We start from the raw sequence: 16,005 nt of genomic DNA on the forward strand, positions 1-16,005 counted from the left end.
AAATAAATGTGTCATCTCAGCTGACTTTCAACCAATCACCTTTAGGACAAAGGAATAGCTGAAAAGGTGTAAAACTAAAATAATTTCATTTCTCAGGCCAGTCCAGAGAAAACGAAACACATCTGGCAGGTGTTATTACAATAACAAATGTAACCCCTTGACCCTTGTTATTTAGTCAAATGTGTTACAGTAGAGACTGTTCTCCCACAGACTACATAAGAGAAGTGGGACAGAGACAGAAATAATTAGCTTTTCTGGTTTGATAAGGAAATTGCAGAGGACAACTGATATTCTAAGGGAACTGCTTTTACCAACTCACCCACTAGAGGGGGATAAGCAATTCCTCATTGTAAACCCATCTGGTCTGAAAGCCAAGGTGAAGATCTTGAAGGATTCTGTTAGGACTGTCTGCCATTAAACAGAGATAGAATATCAACTGTCACATAGTTAGATCTGGTATCTGTTTTACTCTGTCATCTCCCTCTCCCTAACACTTTTAGCTGGATGCCAGTTCTAAAAAGGCATGGCATAATCTTTGCAGTCACACCAGGGATTTGCTCAGTAGTAACGGTGCATGGGGAAACGGTCTGAGCCCTTCTAAGTGCCAGACTGGAACAGTGGCAGAAGCTTTGATCTAATCTGGTCTGTGTGCCCTCGCGCCAGCCAGCGGTGACTTGGGCAGAGTCAAGTGAGAGAGAGAGGTCGCTAAACTGAACACATTCCCACTGATAGGAGGCTGGGAGCTGGAGCTGTGAAAACTCCAGCAGACAACTAACACATATCAAATCCAGGCGCTGAAAATTGGGGACTTGCAGATTCACAGAGTGGATTACATCTCTAGAGAGCAAAGAATTTGACATGGCAGTGCATTCCAAAATCCAACCCCAGATTACAGAGGTCATAGCGTAGAAAACAAATGATCTCTTGTCTGTGTAGATTGGGGAAAATCTCCTTCAGGCACATCTTCTACCAATGCCTGCATGTCTCACAGTAATGACTGTTTGCATACTTAGAGTATCATAGATATATTGTAATAGAGTATGCTTATGTTCATGTTCACTAGTTTCACAGGGGGATTTTGTTTGTTTCTACTGACTCAACATGACACAAAAGTCATAAAACTAGCTTTGCGTGACTGCATCATGACGTAAACAGCAACCTGTCTCTTTTCCATGGTCCCAAACTACAGTATTTACCACTCATCTGTTGCAACCAGGCTTAAGAACCAAATAAACTGTGATCTGAAAAAAAATCAACATATAACACAGTGTAAATGACGTACCCAGACCTGCATTTTCTATTACAATATCCCTGACTAAAATAAATATCCACAGTGAGCTTTGATCCCTAACATTGGAATAAAGCCTCAAGCCATTGTACGAGTTTGGGGGTGGATTTAGCTCCATGTAGCACAGTAATAAAAGCCTCTTTCCTGTGTTTTGGAGACTTTGGATTGTGACCAAGCTACAGAACGACTGCAATGTGCAACAACTTTGAACAGGTTTCATGACTATATTGCCCAGCATTATTGCAAATCACAGTGGTGTGAGTTCCACTTTTGTTGTCAGCAAGGTCAAATTGGGCTAGATGGTCAAATCAATGTTTACACTGTGCTGTAATTACCTCCCGATAGCTGTGTCTCTGTTTGGAATACACCTTGGTAATAGGGGGCATATCGACAAACATAAGTCATCTGATTAAGTCGATGATGACTCATTGGCTGTTGTGTTTAATTCCACATCCCCATTTTACCACAGTAATCCCCCATGTAGGTGACCTTCAGACATCCTACTCAGCTGTTTCACTGCCTTGATTAAACATGTGGAAGGTCAAGCATTTTTAATGAGATCCTCCTCAAAGACATTAACCCTAACGTGTTCCATCATACAATGGCCGGATAAGACATGGATAATGTCATTGAAGGAAAGCAATGCATTCCTGCTCTGTGTTCTTAACAATTTCAGAGATTATCAATCAGCCTGCATGATCAATGACAGAAATATTGCCTATTTTTATGACAGAGGAAACTCAGCAATGATGTCATAAAAGGAAAATAGGTATGTCAATCAGCACAACAAATCCATCCTGTTTTTGATATGGTTAATATCTAGCAACTTTCATAATGCCTTTCCATTCTCAGCAGCCGTACCATCATTGGTATTCTAGGCTGCTCCGCTACTAATGACGATCTATAATGGTCCTTTCTCAGCCATGTGCTGCTGATAAGGTCCCTGACCAGCAGTGTGATGCAGAAATCCCTACAGTCCTCTGGGAGGCAGGTTTTCAGAGTGGAGACTATATTATCACGTAGTCCAACCAATTACCCCATGAGAACGTCACCGCCACTTTACTGGTACACTCCATCTACGCTAACACAAGCCCTTCGTCCCATTCCCTCTGCCAGGCAGGTGTTGAGGAATGAGGGACTGCAGTGGGTCCCCAGCTATCCTACATGTCTTGATAGGGAGACACAATCAGGCCGTGGGCCATGACACCCACCAAGGAATACTGAGGATTACATTGTATTCACCCCACTGTGATTCAAACGCATGCTAAATCAAGTCCCCTTGACAGGATACCACACACACACGCACACACTCACACACACCACACAGAGTCAGGCCCGCAGGCTGCAGTGTGACAGATAAGTCATAGAGGATGACTCTGTCTGACAGAGGGACACAGTATCTGACCAGACATTAAATGGATTGGTGAATGCAATGCTGTAGGATCTAACTCCATTCAATTCCATTGTGAAATACATCATTTTTTTCTACTTTGCCCTACAACTATAAATATCTGGAAGATCAAAACAAGCTAAAGAGTTTCTGGTCGATTTGATCATTTATTCATTACATTTACATTTACATTTAAGTCATTTAGCAGACGCTCTTATCCAGAGCGACTTACAAGTACATACATTCATACTTTTTTTTTGTACATTACCTGGAACATGAATGTAGGGTTTATGATTTCAAACTTAAAGTGAATCCCTTAACAAACTTTGTTACTGTCACTGTGTCACTGTACTTTGGGAAAATTGCATTGAAGTCTATTAGCAATGCAGTGTTTTTAAACACTGATCTTATCAATTCATTTCAAAGGCTCATCTAAGGGAAAGCTGTCATCCAAGTTAAGTTACATTAGGTTTTTTCCGTGAACAATGCCTTAGAAATACAGTATGTAGCTGCCGTTAAAAAAAGCCTCCATGGCCAAAACCAGGTCTCCACCTATTCACAGCACATAATACCCATGCATTCAGACGTTTTGCAGATTAAGTTAGAATAGCTCTGCAGCATTATTTCATAGGGGGAAAAAACGTCACGAGAGATAAATGGTAAATCCTTGTTCTCCATTTGTTGCATTAAACAGTAGGCACCATCTGCTGTATTTGACTGCAGAGTACAACAGTAGTGGGGCCACAGCTGCCATCCGCAGGCACAGCAACCTGCTCACTGCCTTGTGTTGCACGCCAAACACTCACACAAAAAATAGTACCCTGGGTCTCTCATCATCCACCTGACCCAACCCACCACTCATGGCCGCTTACATAGAGACACACCTGCACATGAAGCACATGACTCACAGATGAAGCTAAAATGTCTCTAAACTACAGGCAGTTGGTTTGGTTGGCTTGCCTGGAGGGATTACTAAGCATTATCACAACGTTGCACAAATGACACTAAACGGTCCCATGTATCTAATACAAATGTCTTTACTCATCTCTCTTCTCTCCTCCTCTCATCCCCACCCTCGTCCCCTCTCTCAGGCAGTAGGTGACTGAGATGGGCGTTCGTCTAGGCCGCTTGAGCGACTCCCCGTGGTGGTGGCCACTGCTGCTGCTGTTGCTGCTCTGCACTGCCCCCTGGTGCCAAGGTCGGCCTTTCGCAACGCCCTTGCCAGCAGTCAACGTGGCGGTGGTATTCAGTGGCTCGGCCTACCAGCAGGAGATCAAGGGGCGTCTCAGCAGGGAGAACTTCATGGATCTGCCCTTGGAGGTGAATCCCATCACAGTGCTGGTAAACAACACCAACCCTCGGGCCCTGCTCACACGCATCTGTGACACACTGGCGGCCAACCGCGTACATGGTGTGGTGTTTGAGGACAACATCGGCTCGGAAGCCGTTGCACAGATCCTGGACTTCATTGCCCTGCAGACGGCCGTGCCCATCGTGGGCATCAGCGGGGGCTCCGCCATGGTCCTGCCACACAAGGTCAGTGATTGGGCTGGGGGTTGGATTGGGCTGGGGGACAGTGTCTAGCTGTCTGAGGAACATGCTTAAGTTCATCTTCTTTTTATTTTTGAAATAACCTTGAAGGCCACATTATTTGTTTCCCCAAACGGCTGTAGAGAGTAGCAGCTTAACTGATGTGTGGTTTATGACTACACAGTCACATTACATCTGTCACGTTCCTGACCTGTTTTCCTTTGTTATGTATTTGTTTTAGTTGGTCAGGGCGTGAGTTGGGTGGGTTGGTCTAGGTTTGTTTTTCTATGTTGGGATTTTGTGTTCGGCCTGGTATGATTCTCAATCAGAGACAGGTGTGTATCGTTGTCTCTGATTGAGAGTCATACTAAGGCAGCCAGGGTTTCACTGGTGTTTTGTGGGTGTTTGTTTCCTGTGTCAGTGTTTGGGCCACACAGGACTGTTTTCAGGTTAGTCACGTTTGTAGAGTTTCGTAATTTGTAGTGTTTGTTGTTTGTTCATTAAAACATGAATACCTACTACTCCGCATCTTGGTCCGATCCATGCTCCTCCTCGTCTGAGGAGGAGAACGACTACGACAGCCTTAACAGAAACACCCACCGTAACAGGATCAAGCGGAGTGGAGAAGGAAGGCAGGATCAACAGCAATGGGGAAAAGAGAAATGGACTTGGGAGGAGATCCTAGACTGTAAAGGACCCTGGGCAGAGCCAGTGGAGTGTCGCCGCCCCAAAGCGGAGCTGGAGGCAGCGAAAGCGGAGAGGAGGTTGTATGAGGCTAAAGCAAGGCAGAGCGGCTGGAAGCCCGAGAGGCTCACCCAAAAATTTCTTGGGGGGGGGCTAAAGGGGAGTGTGGCGAAGCCGGGTTGGTTACCTGAGCCAACTCCCCGGGCTTACCGTGGAGTGAGAGGGCGTCGTACTGGTCAGACACCGTGTTATGCGGTAAAGCGCACGGTGTCCCCAGTACGCGTGCTTAGCCCAGTGCGGGCTATTCCACCTTGCCGCACTGGGAGGGCTAGGTTGGGCATCGAGCCGGATGTCATGAAGCCGGCCCAACGTATCTGGCCTCCAGTACGTCTCCTCGGGCCGGCGTACATGGCACCAGCCTTACAGGTGGTGTCCCCAGTTCGCCTGCATAGCCCAGTGCGGGTTATTCCACCTCGCCGCACTGGCAGGGCTACGGGGACCATTCAACCTGGTAAGGTTGGGGAGGCTTGGTGCTCAAGAGCGCGTGTCCTCCTTCACGGTCCGGTATATCCGGCGCCACCTTCCCACCCCAACTCAGTACCACCAGTGCCTACTCCACGCACCAGGCTTCCAGTGCGTTTCCAGAGCCCTGTTCCTCCTCCACGCACTCTCCCTATGGTGCGTGTCTCCAGCTCAGTGCCTCCAGTTCCGGTACCACGCACCAGGCCTACTGTGCGCCTCAGCAGGTCAGAGTCGGCCGTCTGCCCAACGCCGCCTGCACTGCTCGTCTGTCCAGCGCCGTCTGAGCTGCCTGCCTGCCCAGCGCCGTCTGAACTGCCTGCCTGCCCAGCACCATCTGAGCCATCCGTCTGCCCAGCGCCGTCTGAGCCATCCGTCTGCCCAGCGCCATCTGAGCCATCCGTCTGCCCAGCGCCATCTGAGCCATCCGTCTGCCCAGCGCCATCTTAGCCATCCGTTTGCCCAGCGCCATCTGAGCCATCCGTCTGCCACGAGCCTTCAGAGCCGCCCGTCTGTCCCGAGCCATTAGAGCCGTCCGTCAGTCAGGAGCCGCTAGAGCCGTCCGTCAGTCAGGAGCTGCCAGAGACGCCAGCCAGTCAGGAGCTGCCAGAGACGCCAGCCAGTCAGGAGCTGCCAGAGACGCCAGCCAGTCAGGAGCTGCCAGAGACGCCAGCCAGTCAGGAGCTGCCAGAGACGCCAGCCAGTCAGGAGCTGCCAGAGACGCCAGCCAGTCAGGAGCTGCCAGAGCTGCCCTACAGTCATGAGCTGCCCTACAGTCATGAGCTGCCCTACAGTCATGAGCTGCCCTCCAGTCATGAGCTGCCCTCCAGTCATGAGCTGCCCTCCAGTCATGAGCTGCCCTACAGTCATGAGCTGCCCTACAGTCATGAGCTGCCCTACAGTCATGAGCTGCCCTACAGTCATGAGCGGCCACTCAGTCCGGAGCTGCCACTCAGTCCGGAGCTGCCACTCAGTCCGGAGCTGCCACTCAGTCCGGAGCTGCCACTCAGTCCGGAGCTGCCCCTTATCCTGGTGCTGCCCCTTATCCTGGTGCTGCCCCTTATCCTGGTGCTGCCCCTTATCCTGGTGCTGCCCCTTATCCTGGTGCTGCCCCTTATCCTGGTGCTGCCCCTCAGTCAACTGCTACCCCTCAGTCTGTTACTGCCTTTTGGAATAGCGGGATTGACATGGAGGGTGAATATTGGGAGGAGGCCACGGAAGCGGGGGTTGACTATGGTGGGGTGGGGACCACGACCAGCGCCAGAGCCGCCACCGTGGACAGACGCCCACCCAGACCCTCCCCTAGACTTTGTGCTGGTGCGCCCGGAGTTCGCACCTTAAGGGGGGGGTTCTGTCACGTTCCTGACCTGTTTTCCTTTGTTATGTATTTGTTTTAGTTGGTCAGGGCGTGAGTTGGGTGGGTTGGTCTAGGTTTGTTTTTCTATGTTGGGATTTTGTGTTCGGCCTGGTATGATTCTCAATCAGAGACAGGTGTGTATCGTTGTCTCTGATTGAGAGTCATACTAAGGCAGCCAGGGTTTCACTGGTGTTTTGTGGGTGTTTGTTTCCTGTGTCAGTGTTTGGGCCACACAGGACTGTTTTCAGGTTAGTCACGTTTGTAGAGTTTCGTAATTTGTAGTGTTTGTTGTTTGTTCATTAAAACATGAATACCTACTACTCCGCATCTTGGTCCGATCCATGCTCCTCCTCGTCTGAGGAGGAGAACGACTACGACAACAGTAACAACATCAGAGGTTTTAAACCCTTTTTATTCTAGTGACTGTGAAATAAAGAACCGGTAAAGACCCCTGGCACAACTCACAGTACAAATAATAAAACCAAAACAACAATCTCAACAACACAGGTCCCCCAAGGTGAGCAAAGCACTCAGATCTTGAAAGCACTCCACCACACACACACAGGCCAACCGTCATTAGTCTGGTGATTATCAGAGTCATAATGAACATTAGCAGACACACATTGCCATTTCCAGGTGACTTACAGCACATGATTATAAACTCACTGAATGTTAATGCTGCCCATACAGACACTGTGGGTTTTTTGTATCTGGTGGTCCTTGGGTGTATCTCCCGGGTGGCGCAGTGGTCTAGGGCACTGCATCGCAGTGCTAGCTGCGCCACCAGAGTCTCTGGGTTCACGCCCAGGCTCTGTCGCAGCCGGCCGCAACCGGGAGGTCCGTGGGGCGACGCACAATTGGCATAGCGTCGTCCGGGTTAGGGAGGGTTTGGCCGGTAGGGATATCCTTGTCTCAGTATGTAAATGTAATAAAATGTATGCACTCTACTGTAAGTCGCTCTGGATAAGAGCGTCTGCTAAATGACTAAAATGTAAATGTAAATGTCCTAGGCCAGAAAGACTGAAACAACAAGATACGGTGTTAAACCAGGTAGCAGAGGGATGTCCAAATACTGCATATAATACACTCATTAAAATATGAAGGTCAAAATCAAAACCTGTCAGCCTCTACCACTTCATCCTTGTTCTATTTCTAAACTTCTGGTCCCACCAGACACAAAGATGTTAAACTAGAGAAATCTATTTGTATTCGCTGGGAACAAATTTACAGTTTACAGTTGGACCCCTCATGTCAATAGAGTTATGCAATGATTTGAAATGTTGTATTACCCGGCATCATGCACTGGAGTTTGGCACCAGTAAATTGTCAGAGGGATGTTTGTGATACAGATTAGACTGCCGTTAAATTGCTTTTAGAGTAAAGCCTCATAGGTTTAGGTTTAGGAGCAATGATCCCTCTCCCAGAGCGTTACACAAAGGGCTCAGCCACAGAGATAAACTTTAATTAGACTGAAATGGCTGTATTCTCTAACTATATCACCATCAATCTTCCCATAGGACAAACACAGCTCTGCGTTTTGCAGAGAATCACAATACTACTCACGGAGACAGAGAATGCACGTTATGAGCATCACAATACTACTCACAGAGACAGAGAATGCACGTTATCAGCATCATAATACAACTCACAGAGACAGAGAATGCACGTTATCAGCATCATAATACAACTCACAGAGACAGAGAATGCACGTTATCAGCATCATAATACAACTCACGGAGACAGAGAATGCACGTTATCAGCATCATAATACTACTCACAGAGACAGAGAATGCACGTTATCAGCATCATAATACAACTCACGGAGACAGAGAATGCACGTTATGAGCATCACAATACTACTCACGGAGACAGAGAATGCACGTTATGAGCATCACACTACTACTCACGGAGGCAGAGAATGCACGTTATCAGCATCATAATACAACTCACAGAGACAGAGAATGCACGTTATGAGCATCACAATACTACTCACGGAGACAGAGAATGCACATTATCAGCATCACAATACTACTCACAGAGACAGAGAATGCACGTTATCAGCATCATAATACTACTCACAGAGACAGAGAATGCACGTTATGAGCATCACAATACTACTCACAGAGACAGAGAATGCACGTTATCAGCATCATAATACTACTCACAGAGACAGAGAATGCACGTTATCAGCATCATAATACTACTCACAGAGACAGAGAATGCACGTTATGAGCATCACAATACTACTCACAGAGACAGAGAATGCACGTTATGAGCATCACAATACTACTCACAGAGACAGAGAATGCACGTTATCAGCATCATAATACTACTCACGGAGACAGAGAATGCACGTTATGAGCATCACAATACTACTCACAGAGACAGAGAATGCACGTTATCAGCATCATAATACTACTCACGGAGACAGAGAATGCACGTTATGAGCATCACAATACTACTCACGGAGACAGAGAATGCACGTTATCAGCATCATAATACTACTCACAGAGACAGAGAATGCACGTTATGAGCATCACATCTTTATTGGTTCTATGCAAATTGATGTAGGCTGAGGATACAGTGGACTGGTGGGGCATAGCTCGCCAATCCACCGACCATAAACAAAGCGTTTATTCAGCGGGGGAAATGGAGGGTGATAAAGCAGAATGGCTGACCTCGGCCGGTCAGAGCAAGAAGAGAATACTGCCGCATTGTAATGTCTAATCAATTCTAGTAATTTCAGCTCCGGTAGCTGGCTGTTTGAGTATGCGGCATACAGGGAACTGAGTAGCGGAAAATATGAGGTCTGCCCGCCACCCTCGATTTCCATCAGTTAATCCACAGCTCAAATATGATTTTCTCTCCCTCATGTTTGTGAGATTTTCCTAATAAACGTGAGAAACGTGTTCCTCCACAACAGGAGACGGCCAGGGCCATGGACTCACAGTACCTTGATTATGCATTCACATTCATACAAATCCTCATGGGGTTGCGGTTCAATAGAGAGCTGGTTAAAATGGATGCATTCCAACTCAATTGAATTTAAATACATTTTCCTGAACAAAAAATTGATTCATTGATTCAATCTTTACTTTGTGTGTGGCCGAGATGATTGAGCAGTGTATTTGTTAGAAGTAACCCGGGGTCCATCAACAAAACAGTAATCAATATAGGGCCCAACAGACTGGCCATAGGCTGGTGTATTAGACACTGTGCTTTGTTACATCCAGCAACCTCGTCTCCCAACAGCTGTCGTTGTAATTGGAATTTCCTTATTCCAGTCCACACATTACTGGACTGCTCCCTTGTCAAATAGCCACATTAATTCAAGGAAACATGTTGGGCAATCAGGGCATGGGCATTGCTTCTTATGGGCAATAAAAGGGGTGTCACTGGCTAGCTAATACCTCCAGCAGGTCATTTACACATTTAATTACGCCAAGTTGGGGAACACAACAGCTAATCATTCATGATAAAATCCAACATAAATAAAATAGGAAAAATGCAATTATCTAAAGGTTGGCAGCAGTTTAATTGAGAGTGTGTGGTAATTACTATGTGTACTACAGTTGAAGTCGGAAGTTTACATACACTTAGGTTGGAGTCATTAAAACTAGTTTTTCATCCACTCCACAAATTTCTTGTTAACAAACTATAGTTTTGTCAAGTTGGTTAGGACATCTACTTTGTGCATGACACAAGTAATTTTTCCAACAATTGTTTACAGACAGATTATTTCACTTATAATTCACTGTATCACAATTCCAGTGGGTCAGAAGTTTAGATACACTAAGTTGACTGTGCCTTTAAACAGCTTGGAAAATTCCAGAAAATTATGTCATGGCTTTAGAAGCTTCTGATAGGCTAATTGACATAATTTGAATCAATTGGAGGTGTACCTGTGGATGTATTTCAAGGTCTACCTTCAAACTCAGTGCCTCTTTGCTTGACATCATGGGAAAATCAAAAGAAATCAGCCAAGACCTCCACAAGTCTGGTTCATCCTTGGGAGCAATTTCCAAACGCCTGCAGGTACCACGTTCATCTGTACAAACAATTGTACCCAAGTATAAACACCATGGGACCACGCAGCCATCATACCGCTCAGGAAGGAGACGCGTTCTGTCTCCTAGAGATGAACGTACGTTGGTGCGAAAAGTGAAAATCAATCACAGAACAACAGCAAAGGACCTTGTGAAGATGCTGGAGGAAACAGGTATCTATATCCACAGTAAAACGAGTCCTATATCAACATAACCTGAAAGGCCGCTCAGCAAGGCAGAAGGCACTGCTCCAAAACCTCCATAAAAAAGCCAGACTACGGTTTGGAAAATTATGTGGATATATTGAAGCAACATCTCAAGACATCAGTCAGGAAGTTAAAGCTTGGTCGCAAATGGGTCTTCCAAATGGATAATGACCCTAAGCATACTTCCAAAGTTGTGGCAAAATGGCTTAAGGACAACAAAGTCAAGGTATTGGAGTGGCCATCACAAAGCCCTGACCTCAATCCTATAGAAGATTTGTGGGCAGAACTGAAAAAGTGTGTGCGAGCAAGGAGGCCTACAAACCTGACTCAGTTACACCAGCTCTGTCAGGAGGAATGGGCCAAAATTCACCCAACTTATTGTGGGAAGCTTGTGGAAGGCTACCCGAAACATTTGACCCAAGTTAAACAATTTAAAGGAAATGCTACCAAATACTAATTGAGTGTATGTAAACTTCTGACCCACTGGGAATGTGATGAAAGAAATAAAAGCTGAAATAAATCATTCTCTCTACTATTATTCTGACATTTCACATTCTTAAAATAAAGTGGTGATCCTAACTGACCTAAGACAGGGAATTTTTTCTAGGATTTAATGTCAGGAATTGTGAAAACCCGAGTTTAAATGTATTTGGCTAAGTTGTATGCAAACTTCCGACTTCAACTGTATGTACAATACTGTGAAAGCTAGTTCGTAATGACACATGGACCATGTGACTTGGCTTATAATCAGTTATACGAATGTTAGATCATGCAATAACAATGTAATAACAATAGTACGATACAAAACACAAGGCTTATATGCAGAGCAGAGAACACTTAATGTTGTTGGATCCAGAGTTGATGACAGAGAGAGAAACTGAAGTGGCACAGACCTCATTAGAGGCTGGCATAGAGCCTTGCCCACGGCACGGTGGCACTCACGGGCTCAGACTGATTAGAAGAGCTCTGTCTTCATAAAAACCAAGGCCACCAACAGCCCCTGCCAGAGCAGGGACAAGTATGGCGGGATGTGATGTCCATCAGCACATCTGTTTCGTGTCCCTGAGCTTGAACATGAATGGTACCTTTCCACAGGAAACAAAGGTAGTTTGCAGCTAGCGCAGCCTTGTGCAGTGATGTCATCCTTCCTATGGCTTAAGTCCACTAAACTGTCTGCACTGTCACAATTAGTGTTACATAGAACTAACTAACTGTTGGTGGGACCATGGACTTAAATCCAGGCTTGGGCTGGTCTATATGCTACTTACACGATGTGTGCCAGTACCAAACAGAGTGATTTAAATGTTCAAAGATACAATCCTATGGAAAAGTGAGTTAATTTACAGAATATGGAAATAAACGCTCACAAAATGTATTTGTGTGCTTAGGCACTTCATTTAAAATGTGATGGCACTTAAATGTCACCACTTCAGATGCAGCCACTTGTATGAACCTTTAAGATACCTTTAAATTAGCTTTTCAATGAGGCTGAGCGATTGCTCACCATTGATTGATTAGTGGGACGCCGTCCAAGCTGGTCGACAAGCCAACTCAATCACTTAAAATGTTGTCTCTGAGAAAGCCTGGAGTTTGATCTCGCTCTAAGAGGAAGGCGAAAATTAACCGAGAACAGATTCCTATCCTGAGGAGATTTTGCTCAATTAGCATGTTGATTAGCTAAATTACAATAACCTATTAGAAACCTATTATTCCCTTTTTCTCTCGCAATTAGAAAAAGTTAAAACAATCACTGGATAATCAATAGCCTAGCAGACACAAAGAATCCAATCAATGGAATGTATGTGGGTGAGGACAAACAGGGTTTTACAAGACAAATTCAGACAAACCCAACTGTGCTTGTCTGTTGTCTGTCTGTTGTCTGTCTGCAGTCATCGAACAGAGAGAGAGCTTCCTTAACAGAGGATTCTAATCTAACTGTGAGGCATGCAGCCATATATCACCTTCTGATGGAATTTAAATTAAATCTGCTTCACCATTGCCAATCAATCATGGCTAACACGCATGCCTGTAATGTTAAAATGCAAGGGGGGCTTTGGTGCATTCATTCCCACTGGGGATTTACAACCAGGGGCGACTGGTGGCTGCTATGTACGACATGACGGTAGAGATGCTGTCACGATCGTCTTGATAAGAGAGAGAGGACCAAGGCGCAGCGCGTGAAAAATACATATTTTAATGAAGGAAAAAACAAACACTTACAAAATGAACAAAACAAACGATCGTGAAGCTAAACTGAACTAAGTGCACACATGCAACATAGAACATAGACAATTACCCACAAACACATGATGCCCATGGCTGCCTTAAATATGGCTCCCAATCAGAGACAAATGAAAGACATCTGTCTCTGATTGAGAACCACTCAGGCAACCATAGACATACCTAGAAACATTCACTGAACACAAACCCATACACTAAACCCAACACCCCCTTTACCATATAACCACCCAAGACGAGACAAAACACAAACATTCCCCATGTCACATCCTGACCTAACTAAAATAAATAATGAAAACAAAGATAACTAAGGCCAGGGTGTGACAGATGCTTCATTGCTTTTATCCTCCTCTTCCTTCTCAGGATGAAACACATGTAGGATCTTCATTTGACCAGTTTCTCACAGCTGGAAAATAATTCTGCAGCAACAGGAAATTATTATTATTGTGTGGATTATAATTAATGGACATTTTTGTAGGGGTAGATACATTTTTTGTTAGGGCAAATCAAGTCTGACATTTTTAAGTGGTAATTACAAACTTTAGAACAATTCTTAAACATTGAATACACTACACGTTTGCATTTTCTGCTATACAAGACATTTCCTGCACCAACAGGGTGATCAAATTAAGATCCTACATCTGTAGGACAAACACAGAATCACATGCATACTGGGGAAATGTACTTACAAACCAGTGGATGCTGCTGAGGGTAGGACGGCATCATACACATGGAAACTGTAAGGACCGACGCTGGGAGACGAGAAGCAAGTACAGGGAGTGAAAATGTAATGGATAATAGACAAGAAACAAACAAGGACAGCGTCTTGACAGGGGAAAACATAACAACATCAATGCTGACACATGGAACAAACTGAGGAGCAGACAGATATAGAGGGGAAATCAACAAAGTAATGGAGTCCGGGTGATTCCAATATTGAGAAGATGCACGTAATGATGGTGACAGGTGTGCGTAATGATGGGCTGCCTGGCGCCCTCGAGCACCAGAGAGAGGGAGCGGGGGCAGGCGTGACAGGAAACCATGTGTTTGGTGTATTTGATACCATTCCAACCATTACACTCCAGCCATTGCCACAAGCCCGTCCTCCCCAAAGAAGGTGTCACCAACCTCCTGTGATACAAACAACGGTACCCAAATTGTGATTTTATATGTACTATATTACATGTGGTTTTTGACTAAGCCATGTGTTAACATGATTCACAAGGGGAATAACAGGGTACAGTCATGTATCAAATGTTTAACCACAACACACTTGCAGCATGTCACGTTCCTGACTGGTTTTCCATTGTTTTTGTATGTGTTTAGTTGGTCAGGGCGTGAGTTGGGGTGGGCATTCTATGTTTTGTGTTTCTATGTTGGGTTAAATGTGTTGCCTGATATGGTTCTCAATTAGAGGCAGGTGTTTGACGTTTCCTCTGATTGAGAACCATATTAAGGTAGGCTGTTCTCACTGTTTGTTGGTGGGTGATTGTCTTCCGTGTCTGTGTATGTCGCACCACACGGGACTGTTTCGTTTTCGTTCGTGTATGTAGTCTGTTCCTGTTCGTGCGTTCTTGGTGTTATTATGTAAGTTCGCTTGTTCAGGTCTGTTGACTTCGTTTATTGTTTTGTAGTTTGTTCAAGTATATTTTCGTCTTCATTATTATTATTAAAATCATCATGTATTCCACCTACGCTGCATTTTGGTCCAATCCTTCTCTCCTCTCCTCATCCGAGGAGGAGGAAAAATATGACGACCGTTACAGAATCACCCACCAACCAAGGACCAAGCGGCGTGGGAGAAAGCAACAGCGCACGAAGGAGGAATGGACATGGGCGGATGTTTTGGACGGCAAGGGTTGCTACACATGGGAGGAGATCCTGGCTGGAAGGGATCGCCTCCCATGGGAACAGCTGGAGGCGATTAGGAGAGCAGAGGCAACCGGAGAGAGGAACCGGAGTTATGAGGGTACGCGACTAGCACGGAAGCCTGTGAGTCAAGCCCAAAAATTTCTTGGGGGGGCTACAAGGGAGTGTGGCGAAGTCAGGTAGGAGACCTGCGCCAACTCCCCGAGCTTACCGTGGAGAGCGAGAGTACGGGCAGACACCGTGTTATGCGGTAAAGCGCACGGTGTCTCCTGTACGTGTGCTTAGCCCGGTGCGGGTTATTCCACCTCCCCGCACTGGCAGGGCTAGATTGAGTATTGAGCCGGATGTCATGAAGCCGGCCCAACGCATCTGGCCACCAGTGCGTCTCCTCGGGCCGGCATACATGGCACCAGCCTTACGCATGGTGTCCCCGGTTCGCCCACATAGCCCAGTGCGGGTTATTCCACCTCCCCGCACTGGTCGGGCTACGGGGAGCATACAACCAGGTAAGGTTGGGCAGGCTCAGTGCTCAAGGGAGCCAGTACGCCTGCATGGTCCGGTATATCCGGCGCCACCTCCCCGCCCCAGCCCAGTACCACCAGTGCTTACACCACGCACCAGGCTTCCTGTGCGTCTCCAGAGCCCTGTTCCTCCTCCACGCACTAGCCCTGTGGTGCGTGTCTCCAGCCCATTACCACCAGTGCCGGCACCACGCACCAAGCCTCCTGTGCGTCTCCAGAGCCCTGTTCCTTCTCCACGCACTAGCCCTATGGTGCGTGTCTCTAGCCCGGTACCTCCAGTTCCGGCACCACGCATCAAGCCTCCTGTGCGCCTCCAGAGTCCTGTGCGTCCTGTTGCTGCTCCCCGCACTAGCCTGA

General features: G+C 46.3%; 1 protein-coding gene across 1 annotated transcript in view; it reads left to right on the forward strand.

Moving 5' to 3' along the window:
• The first annotated feature begins 3,785 nt into the window (after nucleotides 1–3,785).
• LOC120034487 (glutamate receptor ionotropic, NMDA 2C-like) overlaps nucleotides 3,786–16,005 on the forward strand; it is a 64,096-nt gene continuing 51,876 nt past the window's right edge. Inside the window, exon 1 of the mRNA XM_038981069.1 lies at nucleotides 3,786–4,214. Within this exon, the coding sequence (XP_038836997.1) occupies nucleotides 3,786–4,214 (429 nt within the window). The remainder of the gene's footprint in view (nucleotides 4,215–16,005) is intronic.

The sequence above is a fragment of the Salvelinus namaycush genome, chromosome 41 (genome assembly GCF_016432855.1).
Source record: "Salvelinus namaycush isolate Seneca chromosome 41, SaNama_1.0, whole genome shotgun sequence".
NCBI lineage: Eukaryota > Metazoa > Chordata > Actinopteri > Salmoniformes > Salmonidae > Salvelinus > Salvelinus namaycush.